This window comes from Onychostruthus taczanowskii, unplaced genomic scaffold, assembly GCF_017590055.1.
Source record: "Onychostruthus taczanowskii isolate IOZ18803 unplaced genomic scaffold, ASM1759005v1 scaffold154, whole genome shotgun sequence".
In the NCBI taxonomy this organism is placed as follows: Eukaryota; Metazoa; Chordata; class Aves; order Passeriformes; family Passeridae; genus Onychostruthus; species Onychostruthus taczanowskii.
In genome coordinates, this window is record NW_024498730.1 from 515,892 (window position 1) to 533,112 (window position 17,221).

The following is a 17,221-nucleotide window of genomic DNA, read 5'->3' on the forward strand; positions in this document are numbered from 1 at the left end:
TTAGAAGAGAAATTGTTGTATTTGATGTCTTTAGTCCCTGTATCCTGCCATTTTTTCTCTTTTATAGTGTATTTCTATAAATTCTTTTTCTTGGTGGGAAAATACATCAAATGTGCTGCTCTGAATTTTTGCTTTCCCTGAACTACTGACAGTGCATAACCATAAAAATAGCCACAGCTTCCTACAGGTGTGTGTTTCATCCCTAGTGTCCTAGGATACCCCTCAAATTGCCAAAAATAATCTCAAAATTTTAGTGCAAGTTCTTTTCTGATTAATGTTTGCCAGGAAACGAAGGAGCTGGGGGAGGCAACCATTTTGAATCAAAGCTTGCTATTACATTAATCAGCTGTTCAGAATGTTTATCTGAAAAATAGGAAGTCAGAGCTAACTACCTGTGCTAGAGCTTTTTACCTTCATATCAGAAAATCTGCTCTAAAACAAAGGCTCTGTGTGTAAAACATTTAATCTCAGAAAATCCCATGTCACTTGAAATAAAGCATCTGATATTCTAGACAAAGATATTACCTCTAATTGTTGGGAAAAAATAAATACGTGAGTAATGTTTCAGTAATAAATGTATAAAGAATACAGCCTCCTTTGTAAAATCTGTTTTTAATAAGTTCTTTTCACCTTACAGATGTACAGTTTTGCTTTAGCTTTAGGTGCAATAGTACATGGATTGTCAGCATGTGGTCATGGGAAAGCTGAAGACCTGAGTAACAGACTAATGCCAGCCTGGATAAAAATTGTGCTTGCAGAGGTAAAGGAATTTGCATGCATATCCTGGGTTTTGTAGTTGTTTTGTTGGTTTAGGTTTTTTTTGCATGGGTTGGGGTAGAGGAGCTGGGGAAGGGATGGTGTGCAGTTTCAATTTAACAGTAGGAACATAATTTTCCTTGCTTCTGCAGGAGTGATGTTAGGAAAAGTTAGGACTATCTGAATATGCTGTTTAATTGATATTTGGAAGCAAGAACATAATTTTGGGCTGTTTGCTAAAGGGAAAAAATCCCTGTTTCTCTTCTATTTGGATAATTTATGAGAAATGCTTATCTTAATGAGGTCTTAATTTGGACATGTTCACAAATTTGAAACAGTACCCAAGGATAAAGTCTAGGTTATTAAGTTAAACTGTCTTGTGAAATCAGGTGCTGCTTGTCAAAACTAGAAAAAAGATGGGTGATTATAGTGCCTTAGTCTTTAAAATAATTTCAATTTATCTGTAAAAGTTAGGTGTTTCAAATCAAACTCTACACTTACATATAAAGATTGCAGTTAAAGGTAATTATCAATAAAGAAACTGGTTTTGAGTTGAATTGCACTGGTATATTTTGTGGAATACAGATTGTGCTAGCAAAAAAAAATTTGTCAAGCCATGATGATTTCAGAGTTGGAGAACTGAGCAGGAAGCTCCATATAAAGCTTTCATTCATAAAGAAAGGAATTAGTATTATCTATTGTGCTGGAGTCTGATCTGAAAAGGCTGTTGGGATTAGAAGTGTACTTATGATAGTAGTCATGGTTTTTAAGTTGGAAGAAACAAGCATTTTGTCTTACAGTAATGTTGTGTCATCACATTGGCTCACTACTCCTGAATTATGCTTCCAGGGTTCTCCAACAATGGAGCGTCTGGCTGCTGTCAGTGGGCTGGTTGCACTGGTGGGCTCTGAAGGAGGCATGATACAGGTCAGAATATGTAAGCAAATGGTACCTTAATCTCATGGAGAAATTTGCCTAGAAGGCAAGATGGGATGCATCCTTCCCATTCCTACAGCAATGGCTGTAAACCAGGACATCACATTTTTGCAATAATTACTGTTGGATATGAACTAACCAACACTGAATTGCAATGTGTAAAATGGGACTTGTTCCATTTTGCCATCATAGGGCTCATATGCAGTGCCACTGGGGTAGAGTTTTCAGCCATGTAAGCTTTCTCCTTTTTTCTCTCCCGCTTCCATAAAAAGGCATGGGTGCAAGTAATCTGTTTTCCAAATTTTTTCTCTGTTGCTTCTTTTTTATCTGTTACAAAATTAACCTTTTTTTCTTTTTCTCTTGCAGCTGAAGTCTGAGAGCATTCAGTCCTCACAGTTCCAAAGTAAGCTGAATGAAGTGATCAGAACACTTACACAGGTAAGAAGGTAGCCTTTGTTTCCTCCTTTGGATAATGCACTAGACATACCTTCACACCTTGCACAAGCAAGACAAGTCTGTTTAAAAGAAACTACATAATATTTGTATCCAGCTTGAATGAGACTGTGTAGGAAAATTTGTCTAACTAGTGGTTTATTGTCTCAACAGATAATTAGTTTCTCAGAGCAGATTGGTCTTCAGACAAATGCAGCAAGACTTCTGGGACGTCTTCACATGTCCTGTTTGTCTTCTACCCAGAACAGGGCATCTGGTAAGATGCTTTATTACTGCTTCTTAAAGAACATGTAGAAACAGCACATCACTAAAAAGACAGTGAGGGACACATGAGATAATATAAGTTAGACATTGCAGCCCTGTGAGGTGACATGACAGCCTTTGAATCAGAGATCTCACACAGAGGTCCTGTGTGCCTAAAGGTTGGAACATGAAGTAGGAATCAGTAACAGGATACCCCACATCTTGGGTACTTTTACTTGCAGTATGAAAGTAGGGTTCTAAATTGTTCTGGTCAAACTTGTATATTGCTTCTTTATTTTCTAATAGGATAAATGTAAGCAGGTTTTACAGTTCCTATGGCACGTGTATTTGACATCATCTCCATGCATTTTAGAACTGATTAATCTACTATTTCTTTTAGCACTTCCCACTATATAAAAAAATCCATACTTAAAAACTAGTCTATAACAAGACAAAACTAATGTTTTAGAAGTATTTTCCTAGCTCTGGTTAGCTGAAATAAAAAAACTAGTGTTCTGTGCTCTTTCAGGGTGGCTGATAAATCACTAACTTTAAGTGTTGTTTCAATATCCATTGGCAAAGGCCGGATAATTAGTCATTAATGAAATACCAGTAACAAGGAAAAGCTAATGAAGTTGAAACTGTTCACTTTGGTGTGAACTAAACTAAACTAGGAGCCAGAAATACAAAATGTAGATGAACATCACAAAGAAAAGTGTCAAAGTTTCTTCTTTTATGTATGCCTGCATGCATGCATGCATGCCTAAGGTTAGATATGGAATGTCTGTGCTGCATTAAACTTCCTAAAATTTGAGGCGTTCCCTTTCAAAGCCCAGCTTGCAGTGCCCAATGTATTTTTAAGGACGTTCTTATCCCTGGCTTTTGATCTGTGAATTTGTTTTTTCTGATCTGGCACCTCCCACCACCAGAAATGTTTAGTTTGCCTTAAAGGTGAAAAGGCCAATACATCTATCAGTCTGGCGGTCTAAATACCCTGAGTCACCTACAGAATCAGTTGGCTCAAACACATCTCAATTTGGCCTGGAGCGGAAGGTTGTAATTTTTGCTGATGATGTTTTAGAATATAAGCAGTCTTTTTATCTTTACAGTTCCTCCAGATTTTAGCTACTTACCTGTAAACAGCTTTATCAGGGCAGCCATTGACTTTGCTATTGAAAGTGGAAAGAAAGGTAAGGATCAAACTACAGTATTCCTCTGGGAAATTTGTTACAGCTATAAAAACACTTGCTTTTATTTGCTAAGAGAACTTTTCTAAGCACAAATATGAACTTCACTAATGTGAGGTATTTAAAATAGAAATTTAATTACACTCGAAAAGATAAGGTAATATTGTGCAGTTAGGACTTCAGTTTTCTCCACCGGATTCTTGACTTTTAAAACCCTATTCCCTTCCCTCTCTGTTGATGAGATGATGTTTCTTCCCTATGAGAATGAAAGTCAAATAATTTTTAAGTGTTAGCCTGTATGCTCAGTTAATACTCCATCATCAGACCGACTTTATGCTGCCCCTTATTTCCGTGATGCTGGATTAAGATTCTCTGTAACAGCGTGGTATTAATCAGATTACTGGTGGGATAGATGCAAAGAAGCCTGAAGAAAGTATGGTCTTATATGAGGAAGCCTGGTAAAAGAGCGATGTCTTGGAGTCTTCGTAAGGAGGATAGAGAGGATTGCTTCTATGTGGAGTTAAGTGAGCTCACTGCTGTCCTATGAAGTAAGCTTTGCTTTAAATGGAGTTTAAAGTGCTTACGTTTTGATTCCAGGAGGACTGAGTTAACTTATGTTGACATAACATGGTACGTAGCAAAGGTTAGCACTTATCTGACTGTTCTTTTGGCCTGCATCTACAAGATGAGAAAGGAAAGCAGTGTCAGAAAACTTTGCTGTTCTGCCAATAAGAAAACCAAAAGTACTACCTTACTAGATGAGGAATATCTTTAATTAACTTGTAAATTCACTCAAGAACAAGGGATCAGAAATTTTCTATTAGTAACAAAAAACCGGTTTGACAGGACATTAAAAATGTAACCGTTCATTATAAATGAAATGGCTAATTCTCCGATGCAAAAAGTAACAGTGATTCTGTAACACTTTTCAGTTCTTTACTACAGCTTGAACTACACTGTAGTGTTCACATTTTTTTGCTGAGATGTTCAGCCATGTATATTCTGACCGAATCTTCTGTTTTAGGCCCTGAATCTGTCCCAGCTGAGCTGGTGAAAGTAGCACTGGCACCCATTGCATTAGTTGGAGAAAGCCATCAGTATCCACCTGTAAACTGGGCATCCATTCTTTCTCCTTTGATGAGGCTGAACTTTGGTAAGAGTAGTAGTTTTCTATTAAAACTTCTGAATTTGTCACAAGAATTCTTCACTAATGCAGCTTTCACAAACTTTGGAGCCCTCTTCAGGGCTTGAAGTTAGTGCAGTGGTTAGTTTTATTATGCTTTCAAGACTGACTTTTTAGTGTTTGCAAGTATATATTTGTCATCACCATGTGGACACTGTTTTAACTGAAGAAAAACTAAAGAAGATCAGAGCTGAGAAGTTCCCTAAAATGTTAGTGAAAGTGGCCTGAACATTTCATTTGATGTATATAAAAACCCATCATGAAACTCAACTAACTGTATCCTGTTATGAGTAACTGCTAAGTGCCCATGTCAGAGCCTGCATGCCACTTTTTCACATATTTCAACTGTTTGATAGTTCACCTATCTATCACTAGTTTGAAATACACTTTCTACTAAATTACACTGGGTAATAATTTTCAGAATAATGGATAAAGATTGCTATAGTGAGGTCTGCCATTCTTATGAAGAGCTGACACTTGTTAAATGTCTGGAGGGTTTTTTTTATTCCTGCTTTTCACTTAGGAGTCTTACTTTTGTAAATGAGGGAATTTTCAGAGGAAACAGTATGTCTGTTTTGTGGATGGTTTTAGATTTCAGACAGCATCATAGTCTAGGAATATTGACTCATTTTTCATTCTGTGTACTAAATACTGACTTTTTTGGAAAGAAGGGTTTGGGGTTTTTTTAATTTTTACTTTTCTTAGCATTTCCACATTTTTGTTCCTGAGGGAATTGAAATAACTTGAACAGATGCTGATACTTCTTGCTGAAAGTGCATGAATGTTAAGACGAGTCTTCTAACATGTATGTGTTAAAAGCTTTAAGTAGGATTTTTAGAAAAATAAGTTGTAATGTAATGCTCTAGTAGAGCAACAACCCTCCTTTATTTTATGAGTCGATAACAAATTTAAAGAGAAAATATTTTTTTTATAACTTTGTTTTTTTCTGTTTTAGGTGATGAGGTAAAACATCTCTGCCTTGAACTGGCTGTGACACAGGCTCAGTCATCTCAAAATGCAGCAATGCTTTTAGGGATGTGGGTGGCACCTCCCCTTATCTACAGTCTCAGTGTACGTATGTCAGAAAACATGTGGGAGCTCAGCACCTCTTTCATATAAAATTCCTCAGTGACAATGTTTAGGCTGTCTCACCAGAAAAGGATTACTGGTTCAGAATTCTTCAGAAATACCATTTAGTGAGTATTTATAATGAGAGAGAGGTTATTGTGGGGCCTTGAAATTCAAGGCAGACTTAAGACCTGCTACACGCATTTTACTTTACTGCTTAAGACCTATAGTGCTGATAACCTGGAGAGATAAAGCATGGCATGTAGGGAGAAAAAGTATCTTGCATTATACCAGCTAAAAGTCTTAACAGAAAGGTCCACCCTAATCTGTCCAAAAGCTTACCTACTTTTTCTTGCAAGGTCTCTTGATCTAGCTAACTAGTAAAAAAAGCTATGTCTTAAAAACCTTGCCTTAATTTTGTAGATACCCAACAGACTAACCTACAGTATAATCAAATTTGGTCTTATCCTTCATTGATTTTCTGTTCTTCTGGAATTAAAAGGTGGATTCCGTGATACAGTATGTAAAACTTCCTGAATCCCACAGAACACCTGGCTACACATTTCTGTCACTTTATCCAAGTTCAGGAGCAGATTAATGACAATTCTCAGAAAATTAGTTGCTTGTTTCTGTGACCTCTTCAAGGAGTGTTTTTTTGTTTTAATTCGTTAGTCTTAGATGTGCAAACATTTGCTGGCAGTTTTAAGGTACATAATTGGTAAGGTACAAAAAAAAAGATTTTATTTCTGCCTACCACTTTTCCAGCTGCAGTGGGAATTTGCAGTCACAAAATAAGGTGAGCCAGAGAGAATTTACGCTCTGCATTTCGTACAGGTTATTCATTCTTCTCCACTAGCTAGCAACATTCATACTTCTTTGGCTATCATACTTCTGTCATTGACTGTCTAGACAGTCTGTATGCTTTATGTAGGAATGCAGTGGGCACCATGTAAAAAAATTGCTATGTCCATATGTAGATGTGATGTCCAAGGTTCATTGAAAGTAAGTTCTTAAGTTTTTAATGAAAACAGAATATTTACATATTTGAACTCTTTTGAATTCAAAAATTCATCAAAAAAGGGAAGAAGAAAAGACCTGAGAAATATTTACGACTTTAAGTGCTTTTATAAATCATGTTTGAACCACTCTTTTTATAATTTCATCCAACAATAGTTCAAGGTCAGTGAAGAGCTAGAATTTGAAATGGAGCAAAAATTTTTCTTTTTCAGATGAAAACTCAGAAATATCTTTTCATGTCCCTATCCCTGTGGATGCAACATGTTGCAGAAGACAAACTGCAGTCTTTTACAGAAGTGCTTCTGATACAACAATTTGAAGTGAAGAACCGCACAAAAAGCCCAGAAATTTGCCAGTGTGTTCTACAGGGGCTCATCCAGGCAATGAAACTTCCCAACCCTGCCCAGTTTTGCTGGAGCTTTTTGTGTCAGGCTGTGGAGAAAATATATGAGCTTCTTCCAAATGAGGTTCAGGTAAGGAATATGTATGAGGTGTATGGACACTGTAGCTAGGTATTTTTTTAATGATGGGAAGTCCTGTCTTTTTTGCACTGACACATCAGATTCAAAACATGAATTAGGTGTGCAATTTTTAATTATATTAGTTAAAATAGCAGCATAATTTCAATTTAAGTTGCTTTTGGTTATTTTAGAATACGATGTTGTGAAACCAATCTAACGTGCACTCCTGCCTTAGAAATTATTTGGTAATGGAAAATTACAGTATTAGTACTGAAATAAATTTAATGAAAAAGAAGAAGTGAACAATGAGGAGGCTTTCTTTTTCACACAGAGGATTCAGTTTCTCACAATGATTTAAAGAAACTATTTAGCTACAGAAAATACTTCCAAAGAATGGCACTTTGCCATTAAAAATAAAACAAACTCTTTAAAACTATTCAAATACCACTGTTTTTATAGATTGATGTATGTCAAATTCCTCAGGAAATACTCTAAAATAGATTAGGTGAGGCTAGAAGATAGATTAATTGTTAATCATTATCATTAAAAAATTCCTAAACTCACCAATTTTGATTATGAAGAAAGCCAGAAGTAGACATTTAGACATGCATTTACTTTTCTGTTTGCAGAGAGGTGAACTGGAGATGTACATTGATGTAGCCAGATGTATTTCAGAAATGGCTGATTCAGAGATCAATCGCATTGTCCAGATCTCCAAGGTAATTACATTTGAATTATGCTCTTTTATCACCAGATCATGTGAAACAAACAACCTTGTCATTTTTATTGTTACCAGACTATTTTAACTCACTGGGAGCATTTAATTGTTTTACCTGACATGTAGGTAAGAGTGTTCTGGATCTAATCTGCAGGCAGTAGAGAGAAGCAGAAGTGATAAGAATCCATATCCTAAACTTTCTCAAAGCAATTCAAATACTCATGATTTCACCTGAGAGGTTTGAACCGGCGAGTCTTAACTAACTTGGTGAGGTGGGGGTTGGCCTCTTCTCTCAGGCGACCAGTCCTAGACAAGACACAAAAAAGACACAGTCCTAAGCTGCACCAGGAGAGGTTTAGGCTGGACATTAGGAACAATTTCTTCACAGAAAGGGTGATTAGTCCTTAGAATGGGAATGTCACACCAGGGAGATGGTGGAGACACTGTCCCTAGAGGTGTTTAAGGAAAGACTGGATGTGGCACTCAGTGCCGAGGTCTAGTTGACATGGTATAGTTGAATCATATGTTGGACTTGATAATCTCATACGTCTTTTCCAACCTAACTGATTCTGTGATTCTGGGAATTACTTCTGTTAGCAGAACAGGAATGGTGTGAACCAGAGTGTTGTTATATCTTCTGAATCTCAGACCAATGATGCAAACAGCACACCACAGTCCTGTTTGGTTAAGACACCCACCTGCTTGAAACTGGACTGTAAATGCATCCTGGTGACTAGCTGTCCTTGAACTGGTGGATCTCTGCTTCTGTTAAAAATGTGAAATAATTGACTGAAAAACCTTTCATTCCTGACTTTATGTTCTGTATTTACATTCATGCTCAGAATGTTTCCTGGTGGACAAGATGACTGAGGATGATAATGTAATAAAAAAAGCTTTTATCTTGTAGTTCACCAGTGGAATCAATTAGCGGTGGAATTCTTAGCAGCTGAAATGCTAAGGAAGTGACCTGTGTGGAATAACTTGATGTTTTCAGATGAAGCTTTTAAAAACAAACATCTGTGACGTAAAGGCCCCTGTTCTGTTTTGTATGAAATTCACTAGAGGACCAAGCACTCAAATAGGTTGAGGAGGCTGAACTGTCATTTCTTTGTATTTTTCACTTCTTATTTCACACTGGAAAACATAATTTAAGAAAACCTCTTTTTGTCACTACAGTGTATCTGTCTTGCAAGAAGACTTGAGTGGCTAGAACTGTTAAGCTGGTTCATTCCATTTCAAAGGGGAATGTAAAATTTAAAGCAGTATGAAAAAAAGCTGTACTGAGTTACACTTTGCTGGCCTATTTTAAACAATTCAAGTAAAGTTCAAGTAGCATGTAGAGTCTTCTGTGTAATAATGTTTTGAGGAAAATGAAGCCTACTAGTTATTCAAAGAGTTTCTTACTTTTTTATAAAGAGGAGTGCAGAATTTACCCTTCCCACAAGAAATGTACCTTTCAATTTAACATTTTTTAATTGCATTCGCAGAACAATATAGAGAAGGCCACGTTCATGAAAGTGTATTTAGTTTCTCAAGGCAGATTGTCTCTGACGAACTTGAGTGCCGTGATTCATATTGTGGCAGGATATCACCAGAAGGAAAATATTTTGTGGATGTTCTTGCATAGTTTCTATCATGCTCGCATTGTGAGACATGAAAATACAGGTAAGATTAGGCTTAAAGAAAAATCAACAATGCAATCAACAGATATTTATGAATCTACACTGATTCCTTTAAAAAAATTTTAAGATGTTTTAACCAAAGTATTTCCAAATTTTTCCATATTGGAAACTACTGTCTTCAGAATTATTTTAGTAATCAAGTAGTTGTATCAAACTTTGCTTTTATGTTTTTCTCCAGTTACTTCTTTTTCTGTGGTCTGGCTACAAGTCATTTGTCTCATCAGTGTGGTTTACAGACCACAGTTTTAACTAGATCTGTGTCTCCCAGTCTTTTTAGGATTGTGTTAGAGATGTACATAGTACATTAGAGACCTCTTAATACTGCAAGTCTGCTAGCCTTCTGACCTGAAATCTGACTTACTAGTATGTGACACAGAAGGTGGGGGGATGTTCACATAAGACTGGTAGAACTAGGGAGATAACTTTCTTTCCTGAACTCCTTACACTGATTTAACACAGGAAATAAATTTCCCTTTTTCCGTTTTCATAACTATGGCAGATAGTCATCTGGTGGCTTAATGATTTGGGCTGGCTCAGCTATGGGTCTGACAAAGCATAGTGGCTGATGCAAGAGAAGTAGGAGAATCAAACAGGAAGATAAAGAAGGAAGAAACAAAAACAGAAAGATAAAAGAATGAGGTCTAATTTTCATGGCAGAAAGGTCTTTGTCTGTCTGTGTTCACTGAACAGCTTCAAAGCATTATATTGCCAAATGCCTTAGCAACCAGCTGTGTTTGAAGAACTTCAAAGTAGTGAGCTTTAATTGAGTGAAGTGAGGATTCTTTGGGTAAAAGAGGAGACAGGGGGCCCTTGTAAAGATTACATGGATATAGTAACAATGTATGATGTAATGTGATCTTGGTGGTGAGCTTCTAGGAGGTAGAACAGATTATGGATAGCAGAAACTGAATCAAAGAAATGTCTTCCATCCTTGAGATGAATTGAGGGCTGATTTTATTTGCATGCTTTGACCATATTTTACTGACCCTCTCAACACTGTAGGACCATTTTCACAGTAATTTGCACATTGAGGAAAGCTTTAGGATTCTGTAGCAGTCAAATGTGCAGACTTGGTTAGTGGGTCCTGCAGGCTGCCATTATGTGAAATAATTCTCACTCAGTTTTTTGTTTGGGCTTTTTTTGTGAGTGTGTGTATGTGTGTCAGTGTGTTGCCTGCCCTATAAGCAACATTTCTGCACTATTTAAGGGCCTGTATATGTTTTCTGTCAGTGGCAAAATTAATCAAATTTGATAATGGTGTTGGTGATCTTTTTCTTTTACAGTTGGTACTTTCCTGTTATAGTGATTTTCTGTGCTTGCTTTTCAATGAAAAGCAATGCATTCTAGTGTTTAACATGAGTCAGTGTTCTTATTCTTTTTCTAGGAGTTCTGAAAAGAATGGACTGGCTGTTAGACCTGATGGGCTACATCAGAAATGTAGCGCACAAGTCAACACTCTTAGAAAATGTTGATCTGAAAGAGGTAATGGCTGTGAAAATGATTTGGAGCAAGGACAGAGATTCTGATATATTTTACATTTTTCCTCAGTTATAAGAATTATTCTCCATGCTTTTGTATTTTAGAACATTGTGATCTCACCACCACAGAGAAGATCTTCACATTTTTTATGAATGAATGTGTATTTACAACTCTTACTTTAAAATAACCTTTACATTTAAGTTATGATAGAACCTTAAGGCAACTAAAGGAAATAATTTCTTAAAATTTACTGTATTTAGAGCAATTGAAGGAAATTTTTGAATTCACTAGTAGAACTGTATAGGCAGGTGAGAACTGTGTAGTTTCTGGTTCTGAGAGAGCTTGGACAGTTTCAGAGAAATAATGTTGTTCACCTATTTTAGATCTTGCATTTGAGGACATAAAATAAGCTGCTGCTTATCAGAAGGGCATTAATTACATTGCTGCAATATTTCCCAGCCATCTATAGCACCACAAGAGTGACCATCTCTGATCTGCCTCAACAGTCAGGTTGCTATGAAAAAGTTTTTTCTCCATTTTAAGTAAGTTGTGGATCAGCTTTAATCTAAAAGATGATTGTAGAAGAGTGTGATTTTACTTTTCTTCATGTAGACATTTTAGTTTGAACTTAATAAAGAGGCTTATGCTCTTCAAAGCATAGAAGTATATTAAGAACTTTTTAGTTCTTAATTTTAGTTCTTGCATTTTGAATTTTACCTGAATTTTTAGATGATTGTTTTTAAGAGCAAGTCATCATCTGGATTTTGGTCTTGGGTTTTTGGTTGGTTTCTTTTTTGGATGAGTTTTTTTGTTGGGTTATTTTGGTAAGGTTTTTAATTTTTTTTTTCTCCTTCTGTATTATTCATTTAATGAAGTGCATTTTTGCCTTTTTCCTGTTTAGTGCACAGATTTCCTTGTGTGGCTGTTTGCAGCTTCTGTTTTGGCGTGGGCTGACCATGGTGCACCATTACTGCTTGGCCTCAGTGCTGACTGGTCACTGTGGAAACACCACATGGTATCACCAGAATTATATGAGGAACACATTGGCAAGCACCCCACTGATAAGTTTGCTGTGCAAGAGACTCTCACTCTCCTTCCAAGTAGCCTTTCCCTTTTGCTGGCTAAAGAACCATGGAAAGAACAAACACAGAAGGTAAAACTGCATGTAGTGGTAAGCACTTTATATGAGAAAGAACCCCATTTTTGGTAGTCACCTTGGATCTTAGAGCAGTTATTTCCTCTATATTCTATTGTATCTTAATTGTGATCTCACTTTATTTTTAATGAGACATGAAAGTAGTTTCTTAAGTAAAATTTGAGAGCTGCAAAAAGAAAAAAAATTCCAAAGCTGGGAGTCAAACTCTTAAGAAAACAGCCCGGAGAATTGGGAGCTGCTGGTAGCAAGTCAGTGTTTTAAACACTGGAAGAAGCTGGACGCACCACACTGCAGCTGGACACACCACACTGTAAATTCAGAACAATCAAAGATCTTCTTCACAGTTTGCAGTGTGTGTCATTTATTTTGAAGTATGAGTTGAAAATAAATGTGGAAAATTGTGCCTAATTTGGCAAACCTACTGTGCAGTGCATGTAGTTGCTATATGTGGAAGTACTGTTATTAATCTATAGATGAATAGTTAGCTATTTTGTGCAAACTGGAATCTGTTGAGAACTGGTTTCTCTGAGCATGCTTCTGTGCTCAGAGTTACCTTTTAAGTCAGAATTCAGAATGTTGGAGGAATGCAGGGGTGAGCTGTTAGTATGAAAGTACTTAATTAGGTTTTAAGTAAGAATGTGAGGCCTTGCCCTGAAAATCATCCTTAGGAGTCTAAGTACCATGTTGTCATCCAGGCACCCTGCATTGCCAGAAAAAAAAAAAAGAAAACGAAAAAATGAGAGAGGTCAAAAGAGGAACAAAGGCAATGAGTTCTGAAGGAACTTTTTTGCAGTAAAACATTTGGACAAGAGGCTGATAAGAATGAATTATATTAATAGGTTAAAGGTATGAACAGGCAAGATGGAGGAAAGCTGTTTAGTGTGCCTTCTTCTTACAAAGAATTATTGCTGACATAATAAGAAGGCTCAAAGGGAGTTTCAGATGCAGCTATGGAAAGAATCGTGTTGACAGGGAGATGTACTCTGGGGTGTTTTGTTTACTTTGGGCAGAAGCTTCATTGGCCACTGCCTATGATTAGATAACTGAATTTAGCAGAAATCAAATGTTGCCTGTCTAACTGAAAATAATTCATCGTATTCTGATACAGGGGCTCTTTTAATTCAGATTTTTTTCCATATTTCTATCTTCAGTTTATTGACTGGCTGATCAATATGATGGAATGTCCTAAGGAAGCATTATCAACATCTTCCATGGACCTGCTGAAAGGTAATGTATTTTTAATTAGGTCCTCATTTTTCCATAATGGTCAGTACAGATCAAATGCAGTTGTTATAAGGAGCGAGATTTTGTCTTTGAGGTAATTGTCACAGGTAAGTTGGCATTCTTGTCTGTAACATCTTATATTTGCTGTTTCATCTTCTGATGCTTATAATGTAGCACTTAGGGTCCAAAGGATCTAGAGGTACATCTAGTGCACAAACTTATTTCATTGATAGATCTGTCTGTTGTTTTTGAAGTTACTCATAAAAATAAGATGCAACATACTATTGGGAAATCTTCCGGTACTAGAATACAAATCACTTAACTTAGGTACAAGACCGTGCTGTGTGGAAGGGCTAGGAGGTGAACTAGGACAGCCTAGTAAAAGGGTCTAAGAAAAAAGGAAGGAGAAATTAGGGTTCCTGAAAAGATACAAGAAAAGAAAGTTGGAAACTACAAAATATGTTGAATTATGGTAGGAGTTGTAGCCCTAGCATGCATCCTATTGCTTACATATATACGTAGAATCTGTGCAAGTCATTTTAAGAGGACACCACAAATATTCTCAAGTGAAGTAATTGCACTTGTGCTTCTTTCCATGAACACAGTGCACTTCCTTTGGACCATCTGATTTGTTGGACCTAAAAAAGGCTTCTTGAAATCCCGTTATTAAGTTATTTGCATTAATAGGATAATTACCCTTGCTTTGATGTCTGTAGTTTTAGTCACTCTCTGATGAATTCCCCTGTAATGTCTGCTTATCTCCACCAGAAGCAATGCTAAGGACTGCTTGAGAACCTCATCTGTATATCAGAGAGTTCCAATATTCACCATATATTCTCAGTATGCCCCGATAGAGATAAGTCACTGTTCCCTTTGAGCTTCTCATTGTTTTTCTTCCTTTTACATAGTAGAACATGAAACTTCCATCTGAATAACTAGACTGTGACTAGGTTGGTTACTGGATTTTGTCTAAACACATAATTCTTTCAAGTTGAATTAAAAAATCAGTGAGTTGCATTTCTAATCAGTGAATTGAGCAGAGGACTTAAGACTTTGTGCTTCTGTTGTTCCCAGTGCCTCCTATGTCCTGGCTTGCATCATTGCTCATTGAATTTGAGCTTTCTGCAATGTTGGTTATCTGTGTGCCTAAGTGATAGACTAATTAGAAGATGATGTGATATGATTTCAGTAGGAGATGTGCCGTAAAGCAAAGGAAGGGCCTAGTACCTCACCACAAGTGAAAGAATTATGAAAAGAGTCAGTAAAAGAAGAATTAAACCTATATCTGTGCTAGTAAAACTACTAGGAAGAATACTCACATCTTTTCCTTTGGACTGCAGAACTTAATGTAATTTGTTCCTGTCTTCACAGTTACACTTCTGGCCTTGAGGTCTCTTGCAGAGTTCAAGAAGAAAGCAGTGTGGACTAAAGCTTATGGGTGGTAGCTGCACACTGTACCTTATCCAATGAAGAAAATTGTCCTTACTTGAAAACATAATACTATTACTCAGGCAACAAGAAGCTGTATTTCAAAGACATTTCCTATCAAAAGATTTTTAATTGGGTTTGAGGTTTTTTTTATCCTTTTGCTTCATCACAAAAATTCCTATGAAAAACAATATTTTGTCTTTAAGTGATATGTTATTGTTTTGCAAATGTGTTGAATCTAAATGAGAAATACACATTCAGTTTCAATTGAATTGTTTCAGTAACATCTGGGAACCTCAAAAGCTGGTGTGGAATATTCCTTTAATTTGTGGAAGCTTTGAAGTAATGGTTGAAAATAAAAGAAACTAGTAAAATTTGATGGATATAGCGTATTTATTAAAGTATGTTTTAGTGTAACAGACTTGTAATGAGCATTATTTTTGAACTGATAATCCTTCCTTTAGTAATAACCCAATGTTCTTGTGCAGTAATGACAACACATTATAACTATATAGTGTGATCAGAGTTTCTGAAGAGGGGTGATATGCATGTCAAGTTTGAAATGGCTTTATAAAGACTGCTGAAATGATTTGATGATCCTGATCGCTGTAGTATCTACAGCTCCAGGACAGTTGCCATTTTCTTTCCGCTTGTAACTGTTCTTTTCTCCTTGACACTTCTCTGCACATAACAAGAGTTTTTCCTCTGCCTCTAGGGAAAAGGGACAATATAGCAACTCCTTTACAAGTTTATGAACTTAAATAGATTAGCCCCTGCTATTTTCCTTATTTGTTACTTTTTTCTTTCTGAAGGAATAGAGGCTTTTTCACTTTGCAATCTTTTCAAGAGAGGTATTAAAAGAGATTTTATATTTAGCAATCCTCCTTGCTGAAATGGACAAAAATTAACTAAATATAATTGGGCACTGTTCCCTAGTGTCTTTCAAGACAGTACTGGTAAGAGCATTGTTGATTTTTGATCAGGTTGAAGGAAATTATATTTCCATATATCTAGAAACACACCCCACTGGAGGAATTATCTTATTTTTCAGGACTGATAACATTTCCTCTGTTAAAGAAATTCTTTGATTTCTTGATCACTTGGTCTGTTTGCCCTGGAGAAGAGGAGACAGAGGAGAGCCCTCATCGCAGTTACAGCTTCCTTGTGAGGGGAAGCAGAGGGGCAGGCATTGATCTCTGCTCTGTGGTGACAGCGGCAGCACCTGAGGGAATGGCCTGAAGTTGTGTCAGGGGAGATTTATGTTGGATGTTGTCTGTTAGGAAATGATTCTTCACCTAGAGGGTGGTTGGGCACTGGAACAGCTGCCCAGGGAAGTCACGGGACCAGCCTGATAGAGTTCAAGAAGTGTTTGGACAATACTCTCAGGGACACAGTGTGACTCTTTGGGTTGTCCTGTGCAGGTCCAGGAGCTGGACTTTGATGATCCTTATGGCCCCCTTCCAACTCAGAATAATGCATGATTCCATGACTCTTTCTAGGATTTTCTCATCCAGCAGGGTACTGTGTGAAGGCTGAGCATTTCTTCATTGATTGGGTGTGTGGAGGATTAATGCAGTACTTGTTTGCCTTTCCAAAATAGTGGATAATTAGTGGTAGTTTTCTGCTGCATATGCAGCTGTAGATTGAGAAAACTGTCTAAAGGTGAATGTGCAGAAGGACTCGCTGAAAGTCCTTGTCAGAGAGCGTGCATCTCAGTTCATGACTTTCCATTTGTGCGCGCTTCTAAGTAATCTCTAACAAAGTCCAATACGTCACATTTTAATGGTTCCATCTCTTATGTACTGTCTCAAACTAACTTACACCTTTAATCATCTCAGTTTGCCTGTTGATTAGCATTTCAATTCAGATGAAAACTTGTCTTTTTTAAAGGAAATCGCTGTGTGAAGCCTATTTGCTGGGTTTCAGTTTGCCTAGAGGAGCAATATGTAAACATCTAAATTAACTAAATTCCTACTGATATGTAGTAGAACATGGAATTCAAGCAATGGCATAGCATGGCCTGAGGGTAGCAATGCTTGTAGAGCACTGAGAGTTTAAGAGAGTATTTGAAATGTTTGAACACCAATGCACACGATACAAGAAATAAACAGGATAAACTGTAAGCATTTGTCAGCTCCCAAAGCTATGAGATTTGTATTGGTGAGACTTGGTAGAATGAGTTCCATGACTGGAGTGCTGGCATGCAGGGCTATAGACTGTTCAGGAGGGA

General features: G+C 36.9%; 1 protein-coding gene across 2 annotated transcripts in view; it reads left to right on the plus strand.

Moving 5' to 3' along the window:
- The window catches only part of FOCAD (focadhesin), a 92,795-nt gene extending 77,430 nt beyond the window's left edge, over positions 1–15,365 (plus strand). For both annotated transcript variants that reach the window (XM_041399094.1, XM_041399095.1), the window contains 14 exons: positions 638–760; positions 1,606–1,683; positions 2,059–2,130; positions 2,299–2,401; positions 3,498–3,578; positions 4,600–4,728; positions 5,714–5,829; positions 7,056–7,316; positions 7,934–8,023; positions 9,510–9,687; positions 11,089–11,186; positions 12,085–12,336; positions 13,491–13,566; positions 14,935–15,365. In XM_041399094.1, the coding sequence (XP_041255028.1) occupies positions 638–760; positions 1,606–1,683; positions 2,059–2,130; positions 2,299–2,401; positions 3,498–3,578; positions 4,600–4,728; positions 5,714–5,829; positions 7,056–7,316; positions 7,934–8,023; positions 9,510–9,687; positions 11,089–11,186; positions 12,085–12,336; positions 13,491–13,566; positions 14,935–15,008 (1,731 nt within the window). In that variant the 3' untranslated portion in view covers positions 15,009–15,365. The remainder of the gene's footprint in view (positions 1–637; positions 761–1,605; positions 1,684–2,058; positions 2,131–2,298; positions 2,402–3,497; positions 3,579–4,599; positions 4,729–5,713; positions 5,830–7,055; positions 7,317–7,933; positions 8,024–9,509; positions 9,688–11,088; positions 11,187–12,084; positions 12,337–13,490; positions 13,567–14,934) is intronic.
- Positions 15,366–17,221: the final 1,856 nt, after the last annotated feature.